Source organism: Schistocerca piceifrons, chromosome 6, assembly GCF_021461385.2.
Source record: "Schistocerca piceifrons isolate TAMUIC-IGC-003096 chromosome 6, iqSchPice1.1, whole genome shotgun sequence".
Lineage (NCBI taxonomy): Eukaryota > Metazoa > Arthropoda > Insecta > Orthoptera > Acrididae > Schistocerca > Schistocerca piceifrons.
Window position 1 is genome coordinate 452,808,356 of NC_060143.1, and position 27,725 is coordinate 452,836,080.

Sequence of the window (27,725 nt, forward strand, 5' to 3'; positions counted from 1 at the left end):
AATTGACATCCTGTTTGCCAGACTATCAAAGATTCACTGCAGATATAAGTATCTAGCACCCACATTTCTTAGCAGATTACCCAAAAGTGCACATTCTATGCCCATGGATAAATTTAAAATAAAAGTAGCAAAATGGATAAAAAGTAAGGTACTGGTATTTTATACAGTTCAAGAACTTCTAGAGAGTGCAATAAATGATATTGAATTGTGATGGTACATTTTGTGAAAGGAGTATATTACAAAATTAGAAATATAATATTATGCAGGCAATTTGTCTTGTTAAATATATGTACATACAGATGTATACAATGTGTCTGTCACTTTTATTATATGACACTGATTACATGTAAAATGTTTAAAGGTGAATAAATTTGAATATGCTTGGACTGAGTACAGTACTAGTGTTATCTGCAAAGAGAACTGATTCTGCTTGTTGTATAGGATATGGAAGATTGTTTACGTATATGAGGAACAGTAGTGGACCTAAGACTGAACCTTTGGGAACACTGTATGTGATTTATCCCCAGTCAGAATTATGTCCCCAAACTGTATTGGTAGAATTACTAGGCACAATTGTTTGCAATTTTTTTTTTGGTTAGATATGACGCTACCCATCAGCTGGCTATACCATCAATCCAACAAGACTTCAATTTATTTAGGAGAATACTACGGTTCACACAATCAAATGCCTTAGACAGATTGCAGAAAATACCACCAGCTGATGCTATTTTATTATTTAATGCTTGTAAAATCTGGTGAGTGAACATGTAAATGTCATTCTCAGTTGAGAACCCTACTGAAACCCCAACTGTGATATGCTGAGAATATTATTGTTGCTAAGGTGAGATACTGTTATAGAATACACCACCTTGTCAAACATTTTGGAAAATGACGTCAGCAGTGAAACAGGTCAGTGGTTATTGATAGCTATCTTATGATGTTTCTTAAAGAGGAGTTTAACAACGGCATATTTCACTCTTCTGGAAAAATGCGCTGAGCTGGTGTTGCATTAAATTTATTGGATAAGGCCAGGCTCATTATGTGGCGCAAATCTTTCGTACTCTGTTGGAAACACTATCAATAAAAACTCTTACAGAGATAAAAGTATTGTGAATATTCCAAGAGCCTTAAAAAGCCTTCTGCAAGCAAGATGCGTATTTATATCTGCTCGCTGTTGCCGATTGGATGACAGAGAATGAAAACATGTAAAACAAGCCGATATACTTTTCTTTAGGACAACACAATAAATAAATTTCCGGAAAGTTATAAAATCCATGGAAGTAGGCGTATGAAGGGGCTTGTTGCTGATAAAACTCTCAGTAATCTCCATTAACTGAAGTCTGCATTTATAAAAACATAAAAATTCGCATTTGGTCTTTTTCCGACAACGGATTCATCGAGTTCTGGATGATCCTTTCATATAAACAGGTACATTTATTGCTTGATACATATTTATGCAGACAACGCGGCATTAAGTCTCCGACACTGGTTTAGTAGTTTTACTTCGTAAGTTGTCGATATGAACTCATTCATAAATTTCTGCGCAAGTAATTATTGCTCGAATTCTTTGCTGCAATATTTTTTGAAATGAAAAAAAATAGCAAATCTATTTTTCTTGTTTTGTAACATGAAAGCTGGATAAGCCTGTCACGGAACAGACGTGGGAAGTTTCAAGAATGCGGAAAGGATTACTTCGAACGTATGTCAGTTCTTTTTTTTCTGTATTTTGCAGTCAGAAAGTCATAACAAAGCTGACATTACTGACAAAAGGTTCCCTTTCACTATAGTAGAAGGAGTAAATTGACCATGGGCAATTAGTGCATTACGACTAAGCCTACCTTAAAGTTCGTATTACTATACCCATACTGGCGCTATAAGGACTTGAGTGTTGGGGTCAAGTACAAAATGACAGGCGTGAGACGATGTTTTTGAAAGCATGACTGGCAATTTTGTATGAAGCCTGAAGAAAGATAAGCACCGGTGATGTCCCTCTCTGTTATTGTAATGGGAACGCCAGCTGCAGAATTGCTGCGTAGATGATTTCGTCGTTCTACTTGCACTTAAGCTGACGTTTACAAGTGTCAGACATTTCAGACATGCCACTGTTGGCTTGCGTTGAGGGACGACGAAAAAAAGAGACAATGAGATAAAAGCTTGAGTCAGTATCTGTGTGACGGTGAACAGACATCACGTGTTGGGCAAGCAGGAAATAAAGGCAGTAAGGCACCGTGGGTATGTAACAGTCGCAGGCGACGCAGTACAATATTCGCCCACTGAGCAAAGTAGAAGTCGGAATCGTTGATCATAATGATTCTAAAAGCTGTATTCGTTTTAATTCTGATCGTGAAAGGTAAGTTATTTCGCAAAATACACATTGCAGTTTGTTTACCTTTTCTGTTTTATTTGTTGTCGTTGGCCCGAAAGTCAGGAGGAAAGTAATATTAGAATTCTCGGGTGTAAGGGAACAGAAAGTAGTTTTAATATGCGCCGACAATATAGTAATGTAAATAGCTATCTGTAAGAAAACTTATTGCCGTTACTTCATACGAAACTACGCAATGCAGCTTTTATGTATAATCTGCAAGTCACACACAACATAGGATACATCCCTGTGACAATTAGAACATTGTACAAAATAAAATTCATGTCACCAACCTTGTGAGACAACTGGTGCACTCCTATGGCAAAGATTTACTTTCACTTGTGAATATTATATTGTAAGTGATCTCTTATTACCTTAACCCTAGCATGTAGGCCTACATTCATGTGAACTTAATTGTCTTTGTGATGGTTTACAGTGTACTGTGCTAGTCCTCCAAGTTTTAGTGATAGTTACTCAGTGAGAGGGACATTATATATACCGTATGCCGAAATTGAAGAACCTTTTTATGCATGGTTCGACCTGAAGCTGGGGGCCAGTCGAATTGATTATTATGGAGGTAAGTTTCAAATATATTTTTCTACGCCCAGATAATTTATATAATGTTTAATCAGTTTCTGTCTTTATTTTGACATACTTCTGCTTGTTTGAATTCTGATGTTTCGGACTTATATGTATTGCTTATTGTATTCATTCCTATACAAATAATTGGATGGGCGTCATAAATGTGTTATTGTTAATATGTCATACTCCAGTAATTGCAAATATGGAATAAAGACACAAATCAAGCCTCTGAATGATAAACAATAGCAACTTCAAATGTACTGCAGTGATAGCCTTGTAAAAAAATTGGAGAAAGCCATATATCCTTTTCACCCTTTCCAGTTTTCTAGCAAAATTCAATAAAGGTGATTAAAGCAGAATATCAACTCAGTTTTCAGAGCAGAACTAATAAACTGCTCCTGTTCTTCTTTCATAAAGCAGTATCCTCATATGAAGCTGTATATGACCTCACAAAGGATTCTGGCAGAGCTAAACAGCAAAATCTATCCTGTTGGCTTACCATATAATTTTATTTGGTATAATAGAATACTGTGAGATTAATGTCATCAGTCTTGGGCAGATGAATTCTCATCTCGGTCAGTTTTTGGCCAGATTTGAGATTACTTAATATTGAAACTACTAGTACGTACTAGTAATGTGAGGGAAATATTAGTATTAAATGCACACATTTTATCCTCATCACATTTCAAGGCTCAGTGATTCACCAGTTTTGTCCTGCTTGAGGTCAAGATTGCAGAAAAATTGATTGTGATAATCTGCAACTTTTTTATAGCTACAGTAATTTAAGACAAACTATATGTACCATTTAGTAGTTTCATGGAGAAGTTAATTGTTATGAATGCTGTGAAGTTCCAGCAGTTATTTGAGGGTTGGGTTCTTTGGGGGAGGAGACCAGACAGCAAGGTCATCGGTCTCATCGGATTAGGGAAGGATGGGGAATGAAGTTGGCTGTGCCCTTTCAAAGGAACCATCCTGGCATTTAGGGAAATCACGGAAAACCTAAATCAGGATGGTCAGACGCAGGATTGAATGGTCGTCGTCTTGAATACGAGTCCAGTGTGCTAGCCACTGTGCCACATTGCTCTGTCAGTTATTTGAGAGAGTTAGAGATGTAATTAGTATGTTAACGTGGCATCTAAACTTTTTGTGTAAAATTCTGATGTGTCGCTAAATATTATCACCTCAATTAATCTTTATTTTTATTTCGTTTCAAGGAGCATATTTTCTTGTAGTGGATAGTGTTTTATTTGTTTACCTATCCTGGATAAGATGGGAAAATGAGCTTGAAAATACTTATCAAATATTTGCGTACTGTAGTTCCATACAAGGTTTAATAAACTTAGGTATTTTTGGTTGATGTGATTTTGCAAATTTTTGTACTTTTATGTGTGTATAACCAAGCAGTTTTTACAACATGACAACCCAAAATAGAAGTAATTAAAATACATGAAAAGGCAATTACTTGGCTACAGATGAATTTAGAAATGTGCCCAAACTACTTGTGCACTTCTGTAGCTTTTGGAAGCGCTCTCTCCTCTCTCTCTCTCTCTCTCTCTCTCTCTCTCTACACACACACACACACACACACACACACACACACACACACACACACACACACACACACACACACGCGCATGGTTATAAAAGTTGTTAGCTGCCACCGACAACTAGAGCACAGCTCACTTTTTCCATTATGTGTCTGGAAATAAGTACCAGTATGTGTGCGTGTGTCTAATACTTGAAAAAATACATTCGTTGGAAAAGTTTTTCTGTGTATCACTGCTGATTGCCTTAGGTAAGTGGTAGCTTGTTCTCCATTTGGAATTGTAATCAGCAAATTAGTTACTTTTGAAAGATAAATTTTCAGATTTCGCTGTGTAAGGGCATTGCATTAAGTGCAACGGCGTCATGTAAAAAATTGTGCTGGACAAGGACGTGAACCCAGATGCTCTGCTTCTCGAGAACAGTTGCCTTTACTGCCTTGTTTGTCCAAGCACACCTCGATTTAGCGCACTATAGATATAGTGTTCTTTGTTCATTATCACCTGTTTCAGAGATGTCGGAAAGAACAGACATTGATAGAACTTTGCTTTTGAGTTGAAGAATGCACTGAGCAACTTATTGCCAATTTAGTACTCAACTGAGCAATAAAAAGATCATTTTTTGTTTATTTGGCAGCCTAAAGGTACTGTAGTATAAATCTGTTGAATTGGAATTAGAATTTGTTTTCTGTAGTCAATAGGGTAAGGAAAGTTCTGGGTGACAGTAAATAAATTAGGAGTAATGGAGACAACTAACTGGATACACATATATGTCACATGCTTGTTGCTACACAGATGACTCAATGCTTCTACTGTCCAGTGAGTTGTCCTCCTTTACTCTTACATTTTGTGTGGGGTAGAGGGATCAAGATGTAGACACTGATATATCACCTGCAGTATTGGTTGCTTCGAAAATTTGAAGCTCAGTTGGGCATACCAAAAACATTTCTTGGAGAGAACTAAAATTGATTCATCAATAACTGTACATTTCATACGAATTTGAAAATCACTAAATTCGATACTAGCTTCACAAACGAGTAAGTAAACAAGGTACTGAAAAGACAATGTTCGAAGAGATTTTGGGTTTACACCTGGTCGTCGTAAAGTTCACTCCACAATATTTCAACTGGACACCTGACAGTCATCTTCAAGTGAGCTATCAAAGACTGATGAAGACGTTCTCCACTTTGCCTTATATAGTGTGCTGATAGTGTTACCGCGTGTGTGTAAGAGTTGCAGTGACAGAAGGACCACATCACCCGGCAGCAGTGCACTCGCTGGTGGAACTGGAAGGATCAGTTGTTTTCGGCGTTGCCGCTTGCCACAGTCATATTAGATTTTCCACAATGCATATTTAAATGGATTCTTTTATAATGGAGTCCCAAAAAAATGTTGCTGTGGCCAAAATTAATGTTTTGTCATACTCCATTGAATTTCAATGGAGATACAATGTTCCGCAATTGCAGACTTGCTGGGTTGCAGAAGGTGAGTGGGACGTTTATATTCTGTGCAATGTTCTTCAGCTGCGCGTGTTGTTTGTCCTATTTAGGCCATACTGCACTGGCAAGATATTTTGTAAATTCTCGCCTTCTACAATAACAAATTATCATTTACTGATCCCAGCAGGTCCAAAATCTTAGTTGGTGGGTGGAAAATCACTTTCACCAGAAAGTTACTAAGGATCCTTGCTATTTTGAAGGAAATATTTCCAACAAAAGGAAGAAAAGCTAGGGACTTTGCTGGCGCATTCTCCTCTGTATCCATTTCCGGGTTCTTGATTTTAGCTGAGAATGCCCTCTTAATTTGCTGGGTCGAGTAGCCATTGTCTCTTAACACTGCCCTTAAATGTGGATACTCTTTAGGTAAACTATCTGCATCTGACACTGTATGGGCCCTGTGTACAAGGGCTTTAAGCACACTCATGGTTTGGGATGGGTGATGGCAACTTGAAGAGTGCAAGTACAAATCAGTTTGAGTGGGCTTATAATAAACGGAATGTCCCAGGGAGCCATCACTCTTCTATCTAACCAGAACATCCAGGAATTGCAGACAACCATCTTCCTCTGATTCCACAGTAAATCGAATGTTCTCATGAATGGAGGTAAGACGGTGTAAAAACTCCACTAACTTATCTTCTCCGTAGGGCAACAGTATGAAAGTATCATCCATATACCTCCAAAAAACTTAGTCAAGTGCTCTTTTCTCAAAATCCTCCATAAAGAAGTTAGCCACCAGGGAGACAAGGGGCTGCCCATGGTGACACAGTCTGTATCTTCAAAATATTCTTAGTTAAACAAAAAATAGGTTGAGGAAAGAGAGTGCCGAAACAAAACAATGAGGCCTGACTGAAATTGTTTACCAATTAGTACCAAGGAATCGGCAAGAGGTACCTTTTTGAAGAGAGATACTACATCAAAACTCAGGAAAACATCTGAACTACGAAGGTGGAGAGTCCCCAGACTGTTGATAAAATTGGTTGAGTTCTGTATATGATGTGGACATTTGCCAACCATTGATGTCGGCAAGAAAGCAGATGTTTGGCTAAACCATTTATGGGGGCATCAATATTATTCACTGTAGGCCCTTATGTGTGCGCTTTAGGAAGACCATACAGCCTTGGTGGTATGATGCTATGTGGCCTTAACCGCTTGAAGGTCTCTGGAGGTAACGCGGAAGAATTCAGGAGTGTACACGTCTTCCGTTGCACACATGCTGTAGGGTCATCATCAATCTTCCTGTACATAGTATCACTAAGTAGGCCATACATTTTCTCCAAATACAAACTACGGGATGATTTCAATCGACTTTCAGACTCAACATCAGGACTTCATATGATTTTTAGACATATCAGTTGGCAAACTTTTACTATGGTATTATTGAACACATCTTGCATTGCTCTTCTTATGCTCGTTTTCGATTTCATCATCTTGTTTATGAACTGGACTTTGACCTCGCTTAAGCTCTCTTTGCTTTCGTAGCAACTTTCTAACAGAGCTAATGTCTAAGGCACTTTGCTTCTGGATTTTTGTTCCACATCTTCATCCTCAGAACAGGATATCTGACTTTGTCTACTCACATACTCTGCAATTCGTTTCCTATCAGGCTTATTAAACAACAGTATTTTCCTAACCTTTTTCACATTCCTTGTAACGTGTGTAGTCAGTGATGCTATAACGGTCTTATGATAAGAATGCTCTCCTTTACATTAACTGATTTGAAAAGCTCAGGTCTGTTAGTTACTGTGTGGTCTGAAATATTACCCTCACGAGTCAGTTCTCCAACTTTCTGCTCAAAGTAATTTTCGGGACATTAAACTCTTAGTATTCTCCTCCTCCTCCTCCTCCTATCTGAAGAGGGTAATGTGACTGAGCTCTTCATTTTCAACAGGCAACTCAGTTTTGTTCCTAAGGAAAGGTTCATCTAACGAAACCATGTGCATGCAACACATACTTGGCTACCATAATAGCTGCTTCCTGGAGCAGTGGCGGGTACATATGGGGGGGGGGGGGATGGCGCATGCCCCCCTCCCCCCCCCCTTGCGGGGCTGCCTGCGTTGCCACCCACACTGCCCCTTCCAGTCAGCCCTCCCGCTATTTGTTCGTTTCGTTCGTCAGTCAGACTCAACTGAATAGAGTAATCGAGTAATTGTACTTCCCTATGTAGCACGCGTGTCCGCGTCATTGTATTTTATACGTTTGTCTGGCACATAGATAGCTAACACATCTACGAAAAAACTAACGGCAATTTTAGTGATTTAGACACGTTATTCTGTCTGGTATTTGTTCGAGAAAAGTCGCAAATATTCTACTGATTTCTTGTACAGAGAACCTTCGATATGTAGCGTTACAAATATGGACTATTCGCCAAATAGGAAGCTAGTTTACATTCAGAAGCAGAAATATTAAGACTGAAGAATGAATAAGTAATAAGTTGTCTATTTGTCCTAGATCTGACTATCCTACTTTGCAACGCTGTACAAAACATTTACTTGTCTACCTGCATCTATTGCTACATTAGAAAGAAGTTTTTCAACATTGTGATGTACAAAGTCATGGCTGAGGTCGACAATGGCTTAGCTCTGTTGAACACTCGTCCTGACATTGATTGTCCTATTGACGATGTAATAACCAATTTGCCAGGAAGAATAGGTGCATAGAATTAATCACTTAAGAAAGAGAACCACAATTGTAACTTTTTTATATCATAAGATGGGATTGTCTTGTATATATGTATAATCAGTTTGAATAAAACTTTCTTAAAATTTGCATGTGACTTGATTTTTTTTTTTTTTTTTTTTTACGATAAAAGTAAAAGTAGCTCAAGATATCTTTAGTGCCCCCTCCTTGAGGTTTTTCTGTATCCACCACTGTGTCTGACCCTTAGAAGGTGCAAATGTACATTTTTATTGCTTGCAGATATGGTGAAAACTTTTCAACTGAGTAAATCTTCAAAATATGGGACAAGCATAAAGGTAGCTCCTGTATCTACTGACACTCAGTTAAACAAGCAGACATGCCTCCAAGTAAATGGGACTGACAAGTTTAAAATTGAACCACAAGCTGTGCTACCAGATCTTTCAGATTTTCAGGTAATTATTAACTTACATATGCGTTATGTAATGAGTGTGTTTGAAATTTGTTAGGAGAGGAGGAAGATGTTACTTATTTTTAGAACAATTATATTTTGACATACTATTTGTATCTTTTAATTTTTTTCCTCTTTATTAGCTTATTGGCAAAGAAGTTGTAAATGGAGTGTCCTGTGAGAAGTGGCGATTTGTTGATAAAATTGGAGCCAAAGTGAACAAATACACAATGTGGATCTACTACAAGGTATCCCTGAAATTTTATTTTCTGTTCTAAGATTATGTTATGGTACAACAATATTTTACATTTTATGATTCAGTTTAACTTTGTCATAGATGTGATATTCTGAGTGCATTGAGGGTATTTGGATAAATATAACTGTTCCCTTGTTGAATCTCAATTGGTACTTGGGATAAATATACCTGTATCATTGTTGAATCTTAATTGTAAGCTATGCGAAGTCAACCGTGAACTTCAGAGTTATTTATCTTTTCCTACCATCCTTTCATGTTTTAATGATCACACGGTACATGGTGTCAGTTTTAATCACTTCTACTCTGAGTGTGTGGGGGATGTGTTTAAAAAAAACCTTTCTTACCAATATCAGTAGTGAAATATTCTTGCATATAATTCTTGTTAAGGTGTATATACCATATTTTACAGACTATAACGTGCTTGGACTATGACACACTTTAATTTTTAAGCAGTTTTTTTAAATGACTGTCTTACCATTTTTATTATTAGGTTACAAAGCTAGACTAAAAAAAGATTTTATATTATAAAACCAAACTGACCTTTAAAATCCCTGAAAAGTGTCATCTGAACTTACTTCTTCTTCTTCCTCCTCCTCCTCCTCCTCCTCCTCCTCTCTGTCATCATTGTTGTCCTCTTCATATATAAGATGGCCTTCATTGCCACAAAGAGTGTTATTTATGCTGCACTTCTTGAAAGATTTAACAATAATGTCTTCTCTCATTCTAGACTAAGACTTTTATCCACAGACGCACTTGTTTGATAGTAGATTATTTTAAAGCTCCTTTCAGTGCAAGTTCATTTTAGGTTTCATCTATTACTCCTCTCACATATACCCTTTAAACAGGTTATTTACTGAAACATCAAGAGGTTGCAATTGTGAAGTAAGTCCTCCCAGAATATTAGCAAGCTCTATATTTCCCCATCTCAATTTTTCTTTCACAGAATTTTTCAAATGAATACTAAACTGATCTAGTACAAGAAGAAAGATCTTTTTCAGTAAAGCACCTTCCCTTCTCTCCCAGGCTTGTCCATCCCATCCTTGTCACATGCGTGAACACCACCACTTGGCGGAATTTCAGAAGATTTTGGCCTTTCTTGCACCTGAAAATAATCAGTACATTAACTTTAGTGCTGTCAGCACAACATGAAAGGACAACACTGTAGTGCATTTTTTCATGTCCTCTTGTTTTTACAGTTTTGGCACATTTAATGGCAACAGCAGAGCATCAAATGTCAAAGGAGTTTAGTCCATATTCGTTACTTGGCTTAGTTTCACACTGGTTTTCTTTTGATGCTGAGTAACGAACTGATGGAAAGATAATATTTTGTTTTCATACCCTTGTGGCATTTTCTGAGATATTTTGGTTTTGTTTTGCATGCTAAGTCCAAGATGCTTCATATATCTGTAGCACCAACCAACTCCACCCTTTAGAGTCTTTAGGCCCATTGTAGCATTAGCTTACAAGCATGTATTATTTGAATAATTTTTGTATTAATTCCATTGCCATTTTGATGGTGTCCTTGAATCCATTTCAGTATGCCATTTTCTAGTTTTGGTGATTTTGCATTTAGTCCTTTATATATTTGCACATATAATCTTCCTTATGTTTTTCAGTTCTTCTTTACTAGCCCATCAATTGTGAATGGTTTTTTCTACTGTGGAGGGCCGAAATGCTGCTCAGCTGCTCTGTTTCCATATTCTTCTGCATATGCTATTACTTTCTATTTATAGCCTGCATCATATGAATACCTTTTATTTTTTTCCATTGTGAAACTAGCTACTAACAAAAAATATTGTACTGTTTCTGATAACACAAATCAGTTTCACTGGGACTGTAGGCTGCAATGACACATTATAGGCTAGACAGTGCTCTGGGTTTGTGGTGTTGGGGTGGGAGGGAGACAGTATTAGCAAGCTTGTGAATTCCCACAACTCATGTTCGTCACATTGATGCACTGCTGCTGCCAGTTGAATCCAATGTTGTGAGATAAAACATACACTTCTCGTGGCATCAAATATATGGCCATTTTTATGACTGGTGGGAATTTTAAATCAAACACTGGACATTTTTATATTTTTCAAAGAAAAAATGCATCTTATAGTCCGTAAAGTATATAATTTTGTGTGTGTGTGTGTGTGTGTGTGTGTGTGTGTGTGTGTGTGTGTGTGTGTGTGTAAAAGAGTGAAGCATGCATTCAAATTTCATAGTAATGCAGCCTCATCCCTCTCTTGCAGGGGGCAGCACAAAAACCACCTCAAAATATGGTTGCTATTCCAGTCCGTTATGAGATGAAAGGCTACAATTCTCTTCTTGGTTCTCATTATGATCATTACTATCTGGAATATGATGAATATTCAGCTTCCCCACCAAATCCGAATGTGTTCCAGATACCAGCAAGTAAGTATTTCTTGTCAAACAAGATTTGACTAGCGATTTTATGAAAACTATTTTGTAAAAAGTTCACATTAAGACAGAACATTAACGTGACAGCAAATAACTGTTTTACCTTTTTTAACATGATTTGCCCTGTCTGTCATGCAGTGAAACTTGTAGTGTGATGATAAACTCTTGATCGAGCAGCGACCTGGTGGGGGACGTGGCTCATCCCGGAAGAACACTGTAACTGCGCTGTAATCACATTAAAGACAAGCGAACACTCTTTACTCCAAGGATCTCTCTTCTTTGCATTGTGCACTTTCTTGCGATATAATACACTTCTGAGTAACTAAGCAAAATAGATTAACTGACACTGGTAACTAAAAATCACATGAACAGAATCAATGTAAATCACTGCATGCTGCACTACATCGCTGGACAGGAAAGAGAGAACTGATTTTGGGTGTGTTCTTCCCAAATGTTGATAGGTGTGATTGACCCGATTTCTTAATTCAGGGAGGTCTGCTGGTAGTGGAGGCACGTACACACAATCCTTGATGAAGCCTCAAAGGAAAGTTAGGTTGAGTAAATGTAGAGGCCATGCAAAGCAAGCCCTGTCACTGGGCCCCTTGCATCCTATCCACCGCTTGGGTACAGACTTGATTTGTGCCATGTGAGAAATGGTGCTCACATTGAACATTGATAAGGTTCTTGGTAAAACTGAGTTGCTCTTTCATTTGACATATCATTTATAACTGTAAGTTTAATATAATAAATATTATAAAGCATTAAAACCTCAATATTCATTTATAAACACCCTGTATTTTGCATGTCAATAAATCAGATGATTGAAATCTCAGTTGAAGTTAACATTCCAGCAGTTGTTAACTAAGTATGTCACTTGTGCACCTATAGACATAAACACGAGACTGTCTGCTAGCTGACAGAGCAAAAAGCAATTAATGTCGGTGTATGTTCAATTACTTCCATCAGCTATCTCATCCAAGAGCACACTCAGTAGATTGAAGTCACCAGCTACTGTGGCGTGATGAGATACCTGGTTACAAATGTCCATATAAGTGCACATTGAGGTCATTTTGCTTGTTGTGGGTTGATTATAAGTGACTGATATATTGTGAGATGCCAAACTTTACTTGGTCCCGGTAATAAGTTATCTCATTTTTCGAATTTCCTGGTAGACATGTCCCCTCCCCCCCCCCCCCCCCCCCATGCAGTGCCAGGTATTAAAACAGCTTATACATGTAAACAACTCACTACGAAATTGCAAAACATGGTTTCTGTATCTACATCTATACACTGCAAACCATCACGACGTGCATGGCAGAGGGTACATTCTGTTATGCTAACAGACTTTCTTGGGACAATTTATGCCTGTCTTTAAGAGTCTTCCAGTTTGGTTCCTTCAGTATGTGTGTGGCAGTCTCCCATGGATTAAACAAACCTGTGACCATTCATGCTGCCCTTCTCTGTGTACGTTGTATATCCCCTGTTTATCCTATTTGATACGGCTCCCACGCATTTGAGCAATATTCTAGAACCAGTTGCACAAGTGATTTATAAGCAGTCTCTTTAGTAGACTGATTTCACTTTTTTCCCCATAATTCTACCAACAAACCAAAATCTACCACCTGCTGTACCTGTGACTTAACCTGTGTGATCATTCCATTTCATATCCCTACAAAGTGTTACATTCAGTTATTTGTATGAATTGGCTCAATCCAACAATGACTCATTGATATTATAGTCATAGTATTCTACGTTTTTTTCATTTTGTGGAAGTGCACAATTTTACCTTTCTGAGCATTTAGAGCAAGTTGCCAATCTCTGCACCACATTGAAACCTTACTGAGATCTCACTGAAAATTTATGCAGCTTCTTTCAAAAGCTTTTCAGACAACATGTTCATACGTGGCTCTTCAATGCTTGACCAAAACCATAAGTTCGTACTTTATTATTTGGAGTCCACAGCACCCCCCCCCCCCCCTCCCCCGTACAACTGCAAAGTGCAAGTGACCCCTCATTGGCCAGTCCATATTACTCATCCATTGTCGCTTTCTGCACTGTGCGGGGCATTTTTCTTTTCCATACCTACACGTAAATTCCAACAAATCTGGGCACAGTAAATGGCCTTTATGCTACTGACCGTAAAATGTGTAATGGAAGTTTTGAGTACAGGGTCCGGCAATAAACTTCTCGCTTTTGACATAGCCAGTGTGTGAGTTGTTGTGAGGACACTGATGTGGAGTGTGATTTGTTTGAAAGCAGTGTACAAGCCATTTTCAGTGTGCCATGGCGTGGCTTGTTGAGCATCGTGCATTTGTTGTGGAGGAATTTATTTGTAACGGTGATTCTGTGATTAATACTCAATGAGCATTTTGGAGATGATTCAGACGTGGCCAACAAAATCAAAGAAAACAGTGAGCAAAATCTTCGCTTTTGGCCACAGTGGCTGAGCTTTTTACAGTCTTGGTGATCCAGGGTGCCTCCACTGGGACAGTTGAGCCTTAGTTTCAACGTCATACTTGTACACTCATGTTTTTTCACCTGTCGTGATAAGTTTCAGTAGTTCTGCATTGTTGTTTTCATTTGGCAAGTCTTGAGCAACGTGTTTTCGCTGTCGTTTTTGCTCGAAATTCAACACCTTTGGCACAAATTTTGGTGTCACATGTTTCATACCCAAAGCTTTGAAAAATATTTCGTGAACCATTTGATGTGCCGACATCATTGGTGATTTCTCTGATTGTTATTCAGTGATAGTTCATAATCATTTCTTTCACTTTTCCCACATTTTCGTCAGTTGTTGATGTGCTGAGGGTCCAGAAAAACAGTCATCTTGAACTTCTCCACAGTCATCCTGGAAGTGCCTATACCATTGTAAATCTTTGTTTTACTTGCCGCAGACTCATAAAGAGCAATATTCAACATTTGTAAAACTTTGTTACATTTTATTCAATTTTTATAGCAAAATTCAAGGAGAGATGGAGGGATCAAGAAGTTGAATGAAACTTCACCCGTTGTGAGGGTATGTGATATTATTTCAGTGATTACAATCTCAAGCCAAATTTAGAAGGAACTTGGCAGTATATGAGCCCACTTATCAGTGTGATGTTGCATCCCTTTTGGCATGGATGCCTTTACTATAGTTGGAACAGATGTCATGAATACATTATATCCTTTCCTGTGCCAAGTTAACCCAAACTGTTGTAGCTGATCCAGTATATCGTTTATATTTGCACTGGGGTGGAATTGACTGTAGAGCTGGTCCCACGGTTGTTTCAGGACAGATCTAGGGAGTTTGCTGGCCACAAGAACAGGTCAACAGCACGCATTTCATACACAAACTTAACATATGTAGATGAACATTCTCCTGTTGAAAAATGGCACAGTGATACTGTAGCATGGCATGTGAGGTAACACAGGAGGATGTCTGTGACATACTGTTGGGCCAGCAGAGATCACTCAGCCACTACAAGCCATAACATGAGATCAAAGCCCAGTGACTCCCCATATCATGGCGGGAGGAGTAACACCGCTGTGCCTCTCACAACATTGGAAGAATGAGACCTCTCCCCAGTTTGCCACCATGCTTGTCAATGATTATTATCCAGCACAGTGCTACACATGATTCATCACTGGACACAGTGCGATGCCATTCATCATCATTCCATGCTTCTGGATCATGACATAACTCCAAATGCAGCCGTTTGTGTTGTCTTTACAGCAGCCTATAGGCATAACAATAATTCCCTAACCGAACTGCTCCTAGTCTCTGACCAATGATGCGAGATGACTAGAATGTTGCAGGGAGTCCACTACTTATCCTCGGATGGCATGTGCAGATGTAAAGGGGTTAACATATGCAAGATGCAGAATACAGTGATCCTCCATTGTTACAGTCAGATGTGATTGAATGGAACCGTGGCAATGAATATGCGTGTCTCGCATTCCCCTGTGGTTCAACATTGGACCAATGTCACATCAAAATGCCTCTCAAATATGGATATCACACTATTTGACCAGACAGCCAAATAAAGACCAAAAAATATTCCCCTTTCGATATGTCAGGAACTGATAAGCTTTCTCACCCAAGTACATGGTATATCTGTGTCATCACAGTGATTGATCAATATGTGATGATGTTCAAATCTCTTCTTATACCCATTTCTGGCTTGTAACAACACTAAACGGTGCTTCTTTTTTTTGTCAGGCAGTGTATTAGCAGTTGAAATCATAAAAAAAGACATGCTAACGGTGATTTGTTAATTATGTGAATTTCACGATTATTGCAACTTTTTTTATACATCAATTCAAATAACTTCGTTTTTATTTTTCAACAAGTCAAGTAAGAGGAACCAGCCAACAGACAATTGTAGTTCCTTTTGGAGCACTACTTGTTCACCATATTGCCTACTTTTTTAAGTTACATGCAAACCCTTCTCAAGTATGCACCTCCCCTACCCCTCCCTCACCCCCCCCCCCCTTCCCCGGGGGGGGGGGGGGGGGGAATAAATAAATATAAATATATATATATAATGCAGTATGTCGGTCACAATTCTGTTTATCTAAACTATCTGGCGAGAGTATATTGAAACCATTGTGAAAGTATTAGTCATAACACTAAGAAAAATAGGATGTTACCACATTTACAATCTGTTTTGTGTACATGCATATTTTTGTATGTGTCATTTCTTTCTTTGATCATTTACTTCTGTCTTTTTTTGCAGACATGACGTGCACATCATTCCCGGGACCTGGAAGTAAACACATATACACTTTCAATCCAATGAAAGAATTTGTCCATAATTATGACAAACATGTAGACAAAGCATTTGAAGAGTTCAAACACATCCACAAGAAGAGCTATGTTAGTGACATAGAACATTCTCAGAGGAAAGAATTGTTCAGGCAGAATATGAGGTAATTGTGTTATTTCACCAATTGTCTAGCTATTGAAGTTCCTTTCAGTTAGCTGTTTTAAGTAGATTTAATAAATCTTTTCCTTCTTACTGTGAATGGTATATTTACCTAGCATGTATTATTCTACCTCAGCACCAAACAAATGACTGTTTGCACTAATAACAAAAAGTTTGTAATTGCATGTTAGTCTTTGAATTACTTTTTGATGTGTTACATGGTTTTGATAGGTTATATATTGCTAAGACAGATATTAAGGAACCAGGTTTTAAATTGTAAACTATTTCCAAGGGCAGGTGTGGACTCTGACCACTATTTATTGATTAAGAAGTGTAGATTAAAAATGAAGAAACTGCAAAAGGTTAGGACTTTAAGAAGATGGGACCTGGATAAACTGAAAGAACCAGAGGTTGTAGAGGGTTTCAAAGAGAGCATTAGGGAATGACTGACAAGAACAGGGGAAAGAAATACAGTAGGAGAAAATATGGGTGGTTTTGAGAGATGAAATAGTGAAGGCAGCAAAGGATCAAGTAGGTAAAAAGACAAGGGCTAGTAGAAATCATTGGGTAACAGAAGAGATACTGAATTTAGTTGATGAAAGGAGAAAATATAAAAATGCAGTAAATGAAACAGGTGAAAAGGAATACAAACGTCTCAAAAATGAGATCGACAGGAAGTGCAAAATGGTTAAGCAGGGATAGCTAGAGGACAAATGTAAGGATGTAGAAGCACGTGTCTCTAGGAGTTAGATAGCTACATCGATTTTTGGACAACATGGTTGTGGAGAGAAGCAGCGACTAGTATGATTAATCAATAATTCAAGAACAGTCTTGATCACATTTATTATTGTTACAATACTGCCAACCAGTTTCAACCCGACGTAGGGGTCATCTTCTGGGCGTTTACACCAGCAATTGACCAATGGTGTAAACACCCAGAAGATGACCCCTATGTCGAGTTGAAACCGGTTGGCGGTATTATAACAATAATAAATGCGATTAAGACTGTTCTTGAATTATAGATAGCTACTGCCTACAGGAAAATTAGAGAGACCTTTGGGGAAAAAAGAACCACTTGTATGAATATCAAGAGCTCAGATGGAAAATCAGTCTGAAGCAAAGAAGGGAAAGTAGGAAGGTCGAAGGAATATATAGAGGGTCTATACAAGGGTCATGTACTTGAAGTCAATATTATGGAAATGGAAGAGGATTTAGATGGAGATGGAATGGGAGCTATGATATTGCGTGAAGTATTTGACAGAGTGATGAAAGACCTAAGGTGTAACTAGGCCCAAGGAGTAAACAAAATTCCATTAAAACTACTAATAGCCTTGGGAGAGCCAGACACGACAAAACTCTTCCACCTGGTGAGTAAGTTGTGTGAAACAGGTGAAATACTCTCAGACTTCAAGAGCAACATAGTAAATCCAATACGTAAGAAAGCAAGTGTTGATAGGTGTGAAAATTACCGAACTATCAGTTTAATAAGTCACAGTTGCAAACTAATAACACGAATTCTTTACAGATGAATGGAGAAATTGGTAGGAGCTGACCTTGGGGAAGATCAGTTGGGATTGCGTAGAAATATTGGAACACGCGAGGCAATACTGAACCTATGACTTATCTTAGAAAATGGGTTAAGGAAAGGCAAACCTACGTTTCTAACATTTGTAGACTTAGAGAAAGCTCTTGACAATGTTGACTGAAATACTCTCTTTCAAATTCTGAAGGTGGCAGGTGTAAAACACAGGGAGCGAAAGGCCATTTACAATTTGTACAGGAACCAGTTATACTAGTCAAGAGGCATGAAAGGGAAGCAGTAGTTAAGAAGGGAGTGAGACAGGGTTGTAGCCTCTCCTCGATGTTATTCAATCTGTGTATTGAGCAAGCAGTAAAGGAAACAAAAGAAAAATTTGGAGTAGGAATTAAAATCCATGGAGAAGAAATAAAAACTTTGATGTTTGCCGACAAAGTTTTAATTCTGTCATAGACAGCAAAGGACCTGGAAGAACAGCTGAATGGAATGGGCTGTGTCTCCAAAGGAGAATATGAGATGAACAAAAGCAAAATGACAATAATGGGATGTTGTCGAATTAAATCAGGTGATACTGAGGGAATTAGATTCAGAAATAAGACACTTAAAGTAGTAGGTGAGTTTTGCTGTTTGGGTAGGAAAGTAACTGATGATAGTTGAAGTAGAGAGGATATAAAATATTGACTGGCTGTAGCAAGGAAAGTGTTCCTGCAGAAGAGAAATTTGTTAACATCGAGTATAGATTTAAGTAGCAAGAAGTCCACTTTGAAAGCATTTGTGTAGTGTGTAGCCATGTATGGAAGTGAAACATGAACAATAAATAGTTTAGGCAAGACGATAATAGAAGCTTTCGAAATGTGGTGCTACAGAAGAATGCTAAGATTAGATGGGTAGATCACGTAACTAGTGAGGAGGTACTGAATAGCATTGGGGAGAAGAGGAACTTGTGGCAAAAATTGTTTAGAAGGGATCAGTTGGTAGGACACATTCTAAGGCATCAAGGGATCAATAATTTAGTATTGGAGGGAAGCGTGAAGGCTAAAAATGGTTGAGGTTGATTCAGATGAATACACCAAGCAGATTAAGAAGTATGCAGGTTGCAGTAGGTAATTGTAGATGATGAAGCTTGCACAGGATACAGTAGCACAGAGAGCTGCATCAAACCAGTCTTTGGACTGAAGACCACAACAGCAACAACAACATGGTTGTGCGCATATGACCATTACATGATGCTGATAGTGAAGTGTCCAACTCAACACTAAATAATTGAGTATTTTTTACTAACACACGTGTTATGTGCTGATACACTATACTTGAAACAGTTCACACACAAGTTTGTTATATTTGAGCAAATACACAATGAAATTGCTGAGGCGAATGAGTATTGTTAAGAGAAACCTGAATTCGTTATACATTCAATTCACAAAATATCCTAACAGTGACCAGATCCATTAAGAACTTGATAGTTCGAGATGTTGTTTATGCGGTCTCCAGTATGCAAGATACTGACTGACGGTGACAGTGTGATTGGCTTTACTTGATGTGGCTACCAGCTGTTTAGCTTGTAATACCTACTTTGGGTGAGTCTGTTGGGCCAGAACAGCATAGACATTGGTCTTTGTCAGGAATGCAAAATCCCTCCTTTCTTAACAAACTGCAGGCCTGCTAATGACATTAGTAAAATCTGGCTCAGCTACCCAGGGGTGCTTTTCTTTATCAGACACCAGAATGGAGGACTACACCATTATGGATGAGGTGTTCAGATAGCCACTATAGGTTTCGGCACAGTGCTTGTAACCACCTGCTAAGATGTGGGTTATCACTTTCCTGGTGGTTTATAAAGGAGTCTGTCCTTATTGAGTCACGCACTTGTCCCTCCTGATGTTGCAGTGGATGATGGTGATGACGACATGTGTTGTAACATTATCCAGTTGGCAAAAGAGGTATGGATTGAGGCACAAGTCAACTGGTGGTTAGTGGACTGGGGGTGATGCTGGAACATTCGTGTTGTGATTGTGTTGGTCTTGTGATGGCACTGCTGTAGGAATGTCACAGTTTTGATTAATATTGATCATATATCAGTTGTTCTTGGCGTTTTGTGACTTTTGGGATTTTAAGCCTCTTGTGTCTACCCAGGTGACCTCTTGTGTCTACCCAGGTGAGTGGTGAATGGTGCAGGCACATGGTGCAGGTGAGACTATTTCCTGGGATGACTAGGCCAAATCCAGTAAGACCATGAGCATCTTGTTCTGCATTTGGGGCAGGAGAAGCCTATCAGTGCTTTCTAGAATGTCATTGTTTTCATTGTCTTCTATATTTGAGCCTAAAATGTACTTGCCGATCCCTCTCCTTCAGCAGAACTGTGGAGCAGAGTGGAGAGGAGAGATGGTCAGGACCTGGATCCAGTTTTTTTAAAAATTTTTTTTTAAACTCCACAGGGACTTTGTTGCAATGATTGACACCAGTGCCCATGTTGCAGTCTGTGTTGTGGCTGTTGACATCTGACTGGTAACTTAGAGAAAGCGTCCACCACGTACAACCATCTTGTCCACTAGAACAAACCTTTAAAACTGATATTGCTACATTGGGTGCTAAGGTGTGGGAAGAAATGGTTGTTGAAGGGCACATGTGAAGCCCACACATCCTGCGTTGGCTCCCACAGCTGGTCAGTAAACATTGCACTGTGCCATCACATTTATGTGATACATTTATCATAGTGAATGATAAAGCAGCTGGATGACTGGAGTATGCTTGATATGACAACCTTGCATTCAAATTCTCCTGTGACCATTAGCATTAGGCTTTCACAATCCTTGGCACCACAAATAGTTGGTACATGTGGGGGTGTGTATTGTTGAGGAAGTGTTTGCCCACATGTTGTATTTAACAAAGTCACCCTTCAAAGTGCCTGCTGTCAGGCAGCCAACTAAAAACTGGATTGCAGTTCCTTTAATTGCACCAAATATTTGATTAGGGGTGCATATTCAAAACATAGAATTTTTTCTGCATACTAATGTTGAAATACTAGTTCGCTCCCTGTATAAGCTTTGAGTTGGTAAGACCATTGCTTATACATAGTTGGATGGTATTTGTACTTCAACTTGCATGTGATATGGATTTTTGGAGAACAGGGTGTATATACCCCTGGGACAGATGAGAAATCCAGGGTAAATGTGGGAATTTTTTTTGTCCGGGAGAAAAAAGGGAAAAACCCGGGAATTTATAGAATTCCGGAAATTTTTCATTGTTGCTTTTTTTTAAAGTTTTGTTGTTTTGACTGGTAAAAACTGATACTCTAACAAAGAATTTTACTGTATCCCACTACTTTAGAATAATACTGCAGCAATAAAACATAAATGAGAAAGAAAAAAATAATAGATCTTAAGTTGGAAAGGAAATGTGTCATTCACAGCAACAAAACACAGTGCACACACACAAGAGTCTGCCAGTAGCAAAATGTGTCAAAGGCTTTAGGACAAAGACTATGCAGTACTTCATGACAACAAACTGTTTCCGATGAGCGTGACATCCCAACTGTCTGCATTAGGTTCGTTTTAGCAGTTGCCAGTGGGCTCATGCGCATGCGCAGTTGAGTCACGTATGAGCACTATCATCTCCTGCTGCTGGATACTTGAATTGTGTTTGTAAGCTGTATCAGCAGTAGCAACAAGCAGCCAGATGCTGCCCGGAATAATATTTCTGGTGCGCCAGTACAGTAACCGCCAGATTCCCCCATATGCGGAGCAGTCTGAGTTGTACAGGGGAGGGGGGTGGTTGTTTGCAGCTCTCACACGAAATGAAAACAGAACTGATTTCTGGGGCCAGGAGCTATCTAGTGAATTAAAATACATTCATGTAATTACAGAAGGCTAACTTAGTTTCAGTTTACTGATTTTGTTTCCACATTTTTGGCAGTCAAGCATTAATCACCTTATAGAACAATGAAGTTATTTTTGTTGATTTGGTAAATAAATTTGACTTTCCTGCAGAGGCAGTCAATTTATTTGTAGTGAAGTGTTTCATTTCACACTGTTGGGTAGTTTCAACTGTTTGCCAAATTTCAAGTGCACTTTTTCATCATCTGGCACATATGGCTTTATTCAATAATAAAGAACAAACTGTAGTATTTCCTACATTATTGGCACTCCAAGAAAATTTGCATCCCGTAACTCACACTGAAAAGCTTAATATCAGGCTGGGACCTACTTCTTTGTGAATCTGAATATACAAATGTGCACTTTAAGCCAAATTATGCATTTTAATATTATTTACAAAACTCCGATGGTCTTGGAGTATCCTCTGATATCCTGTTCCATTTATGACAGTGTACATGTTGCTGCACATCAAAGATCTTTCCAAAACACCTTTCCCTCCCTTCCCCTCTGGGGTTGATTTTCTAAAGTGCCGGCATGGTCTATGCCGGTGTATAACTTAACCATTCAAAGAACTGATAAGTGTTATGGTTCTGGGGGAAAGTATACTGTCACTTAACATGGAAAAAGTGTATTTTCACCTGGGAAAAAATGTGTTTGTAACCAGGAACTCCAGGAAAAATCCAGGAATTGTTTTCCTTGTCTGCATATACACCTTGAAGTAGGTCCTTCACTGCTTGAAGTGACCTTACTTGTGGTAAAATTGCATAAGAAAAGTTGTGAAACAAGGTGTAAATGATATTTAGAGGAGCTGTGTGCCAAAGAAGTGAATTACGTATAGTATAGGGTCTGCTCAGTGCATTGCAGAGGCCACAAGAGTGATGAAAGCCACTGTGTGATGAAGGTTAATGGGTAGGGTTGTCTTCACTATAGAACAAAGTTCAGAAAATCAGTTTTGAAATAATAGCTGCGGAGTGTGAAATGTAGGTGAGGAAGTAGGAAGTTACAGGTTTTGTTTGCAGATAGGTTTTGGTTGAAGAAGTTTCCAGCAGCAGATCAACTACTCACTGTGACAAGGCGTGAAGTTTTCCACGTGCGTGCAAAAGGTCCTTTTCTCTCTAAAATTAAATTATTTTTTTGATGGAGTGTGAGTTTGCCTCACACAGGTCAACATTTTTCCAGTGAGTGGATTCCATCCCAGAAGTAGAGCCTCTGAGAAGTAAGTATAGTAGCCATAGCCTCCTCATCTCACCAAAAACTTATTCATCACAAATTTATGTCCGTATGATGCTAGAGAGGAACATCGAAGGGATGGATGTAGCAGCAATAAGTTTCAGTTCCTCATTTTTTCAATTACTGAAACATCTTCTTGGTAAAAAGTGTGTTGTACTGGTATTAATCCCCCTCCTCCTTTATTTATCTTCTCTCATACCAGAAAACGCTGTCCCTGACTTTCCTGATAGAAAAAATCGACTTACTTCTTTGGTGCATGACCACCTACTAACATAGTGATTTGTTTACTGATCTCTTTCTTGCATGAATTAGTTGACCCATCGTCATCTACAATAATAAATTGCTCCATACAGTCAATTTGATTTTTTGTTTTGTTTTAACGGTGACATGACGACTATTGGTGTGGTATCGAAAGTTTTGCAGGCTGGCTGTCAGAATAGAAAAAATAGTTTTTGAACTAAAAAAAGGAGAAAGAGGAGGACAAAAAGCAATGATCAGCACTAATGAATTTACCTAATATAGTTCTTGTGTGTAGTTTTTAAATTTTAGCTAGCAGTGTTCATTTATACTACCAGAATGTATTTATTTACTAATTCACGTGTTTCTATATCTGTATCTATCTATACTCTCTAGACAGATTTCACAAATCTCATGTTTGATTTGTTGTTATCATTTTGTAAATTATTTAAAGGTTCATTCATTCAAAAAACCGTGCAAATGTGGGTTATACACTGGCAGTCAACCACCTAGCCGATAGAACTGACTTGGAACTGCAAGCACTCCGTGGTCGCAAATACACACCAGGCTATAATGGTGGTCAGCCCTTCCCTTACAATGTATCTGTTGAACTGAAGAATGGACTTCCTAGTACATTTGACTGGCGCCTGTATGGAGCAGTCACTCCTGTTAAAGGTAAACAGCAATATAATGCTTCAAAATAACTCACTGGGATGAAATACTTGCAGCTTTTGCATGTTACTAGCTAATGGAACTGTTCTTCATTGTGTGTTTGTTTACATGCTCTTGGACCACTTTAGTCAATTATATATATATATAATATAATATGTCTGCTTGTTGAAAAATGTCTGCTTGTGTCTGTGTATGTGTGGATGGATATGTGTGTGTGTGTGCGAGTGTATACCTGTCCTTTTTTCCCCCTAAGGTAAGTCTTTCCGCTCCCGGGATTGGAATGACTCCTTCCCTCTTTCCTGACGAGGCAACCATTGGTTGCGAAAGCTAGAATTTTGTGTGTATGTTTGTGTTTGTTTGTGTGTCTATCGACCTGCCAGCGCTTTTGTTTGGTAAGTTTCATCATCTTTCTTTTTATATATATATATATATATATATATATATATATATATATATATATATATAAAAAACAAAGATGATGTGACTTACCAAATGAAAGTGCTGGCAGGTCGACAGACACACATCATCATCAGTTATCTGCTATATTAGCAGGTCCTTTGCCTCTCCATTTTCTGCGATCCATTGCTTCCTTCTTAAGGCTGCTGTATGTTGTACCGTCCATCATGTCATCCAGTATCTGGAATCTCTTCCTTCCTCGCTTTCTTTTCCCTTCTACATAACCTTCTAAAACTGTTTTTATCAGTCCGTCATTCTTTCTTAATATATGCCCAATCCAATTTCTTTTTCTTCTCTTTATTACATCTAGTAACTGCCTTTTCTCTCCCACTCTTCTCAGTACCTCTTCATTTTTTACTCTGTCCATCCAACTTATTCCTTCCATCTTCCGCCATGTCCAGATCTCAAAAGCCTCCAGCCTTTCTCTGTCTTTTTTCCTCATAGTCCATGTTTCAGCGCCATATAGAAGAACACTCCATACAAGACATTTTATGAGTCTCTTTCTGAGTTCTCTGTCCATACCGCTGCAGAAGATTCTCCTTTTCTTATAAAACGCCTCTTTTGCCATTGCTATCCTTGTTTTAATTTCTGTGGTGCACTTCCAGTCGGTGTCTATCCTGCTTCCAAGATACTTAAAATTTTGCACCTGTTCTAGTGTTTCTCCATTCAGCACAATTTTTATTTCCTTATTTCCTCCTATTGCCAATACTTTTGTTTTATTTGTGTTAATTTTCATTCCATATTTTTTTCCGTTAGTTGCAATGGTGTCCACCAAATCCTGTAATTCTTTTTCCCCTGTGGCTAGAAGGACCATGTCATCAGCAAATCTCAAGCACCCTACTCTTCTTCCTCCAATTTCTACTCCTTTGTCATCTAATGAGCATTGGTCAATCATATTTTCCAAGTACAGGTTGAAAAGAGTAGGTGATAAACAGCATCCTTGTCTTACTCCTTTCCCTAGTCTGATCCAGTTTGTACTTCCTCCTCTCACTTTAACTGAAACTTTTTGATTAAGGTACAATGAGTTTATAAGTCTTCTGGTTTTCCAGTCCACTCTCTTTTCCCTCATAATAGTCGCCAGCTTGTCCCAAACCACATTGTCAAATGCCTTTTCTAAATCGATGAAGCACATATATAGGTCTCTTCCTTTTTCAATAAACCTTTCTCCCAAGATTCGTAGGAGCCCTGTTGCATCTCTGGTGCCCGTATTCCGTCTAAAGCCAAACTGCTCCTCGCCGAGATTCTCCTCTATTACTTTTTCAAGTCTTTTATTAATTATTCTTAACATCACTTTGGCTGCATGTGAAATGAGGCTGATTGTCCTGTGCTCGCTGCTTTTCTTGGTTCCTTGTTTTTTCGGCAATGGAATCATTACTGTTGTCAAAAAGTCCTCAGGCCATTCACCACTGTCATATATTTTATTACATAACCTCAATATTTCTCTTATTCCATTGTGGTTCAAGCATTTTAGTATTTTTCCCGGTATTGTATCTGTACCTACTGCTTTGCCATTTTTCATTGCATCAATGGCAGACTTTACTTCTTCCATTATGATGTTCGGTCCTTTCTCTTCATCACTTACACTGTTGTGTGGTTCAAGTTCTAGAGTTTCTGGTTTGCTATTTGTGTCATATAGATCTTTTATATATTCTTCCCATCTCTGGAGGACATCGTCACGATCTTTATACACTACCTCTTCGTCTTTACTCAAAATTTCCATAGTAGCACTTCCTGCTCTGTTTTGTTCCCATGTCATAGTCTTTACTCTGTTGTATAGTAAGTCGTATCTTCCTCTCCTGTCCAGTTCTTCAATTTCATGACATTCCTCTTTTAGCCATTTTTTCCTAGCCTGCTCTGTTTCTCTTCGCAGTTCGTTATTTAACCTTCGGTATATCTTTCTTGCATCTTCAGTGTTCTTGTTTTTCAATTTTCTTCTCTCCTCCATCTTGGAAATCATTTCTTGTGTGACCCATGGTTTTTTTGACCTTTTCCCTTTTACATATCCTATATTTTGCTGTCCTGCTTTAATGATTCCTTCTTTCAGCATATTCCAGTACTCATTGGCATTATCAGGTGCTTCTTTGTCTCGTAATGTGATTAGAAAGTCCCGAGACAGCATTTCTGTAATTTGTTCTTTGTTGGACCTTATCTTCTCTAGATCCCATTTCTTCACCATTGTCACCTTTTTCAGTTTTTTCATTCTTATTTCTATTTCTGCCATAAGTAAGTTGTGGTCACTATTAATATCTGCACCTGGTAATGTGTGCACCTTCTTGATTCCATTCCTGTATCTTTCTTCTACCAGTATAAAATCGATTTGGTTTCTATATTTATCCCCTGGTGATTTCCAAGTGTAGAGCCGCCTCTTACGGTTCTTGAACCATGTGTTTGCCACTATCAGCTGCCTTTCCCTGCAGAAGTCAATTAACCATTCACCTCTGTCATTTCTCTTTCCAATACCATGACTGCCTACTATGTTTCCCTCTTTCCCTTCTCCCACAATGGCGTTCCAGTCTCCCATTACTATTTTGCAGCATTTTTTATTTTCGTCCATTATTCTCTCTATTACATTGTATGTTTCCTCTACAATTTGGTCATCATATTCTGAAGTTGGCATATACACCTGGACAATCAGTAAATCTTTTTGTGCTCCTTTCAGCCTTACACCAATAACCCGGTCATTTGCATAGTCTACATATTCCACACATTTAGCCAATTCCTTTGTCATAATCATTCCTACTCCATTAATTCCTTTTACTTCTCCTCCTGAGTAGTAGAATACATATTCATCTGACTGCAACTCTCCATGTCCATTCCATCTTACTTCAGCAACTCCTACGAGGTCCATATGATTCTTTTCCATCTCTCTTTTAAGGTTTTCTAGTTTTCCTGCTTGTAGCAGAGTTCTGACATTCCAGGTACCAATTCTCGTTTTGATTTTTTGCCTCCTTTCAAGTTGTCCCCCCCCCCCCCCCCCCCCCCCCCCCCCCCCCCCCCCCCTCCCCCCGGAGATCCAAATGGGGGACTATTTTACCTCCGGACACTGATTTAACATGAGAGGAAGCCATTTTTTGTGCATAAAA

General features: G+C 38.6%; 2 protein-coding genes across 3 annotated transcripts in view; one reads left to right on the forward strand and one right to left on the reverse strand.

Annotated features, from left to right (window-relative positions):
- The window catches only part of LOC124803128 (ethylmalonyl-CoA decarboxylase-like), a 68,495-nt gene extending 66,430 nt beyond the window's left edge, over nt 1–2,065 (reverse strand). The window contains exon 1 of one of the 2 annotated variants that reach the window (XM_047264305.1): nt 1,839–2,065. In XM_047264305.1, coding sequence (XP_047120261.1) covers nt 1,839–1,864 — 26 coding nt within the window. In that variant the 5' untranslated portion in view covers nt 1,865–2,065. The remainder of the gene's footprint in view (nt 1–1,838) is intronic. The other variant, XM_047264307.1, reaches the window with a different exon arrangement.
- Nucleotides 1,780–27,725, forward strand: part of LOC124803127 (digestive cysteine proteinase 1) — a 78,454-nt gene continuing 52,508 nt past the window's right edge. The window contains exons 1-7 of the mRNA XM_047264303.1: nt 1,780–2,350; nt 2,799–2,939; nt 8,901–9,073; nt 9,213–9,317; nt 11,563–11,725; nt 16,450–16,642; nt 23,969–24,189. Coding sequence (XP_047120259.1) covers nt 2,308–2,350; nt 2,799–2,939; nt 8,901–9,073; nt 9,213–9,317; nt 11,563–11,725; nt 16,450–16,642; nt 23,969–24,189 — 1,039 coding nt within the window. The 5' untranslated portion in view covers nt 1,780–2,307. The remainder of the gene's footprint in view (nt 2,351–2,798; nt 2,940–8,900; nt 9,074–9,212; nt 9,318–11,562; nt 11,726–16,449; nt 16,643–23,968; nt 24,190–27,725) is intronic.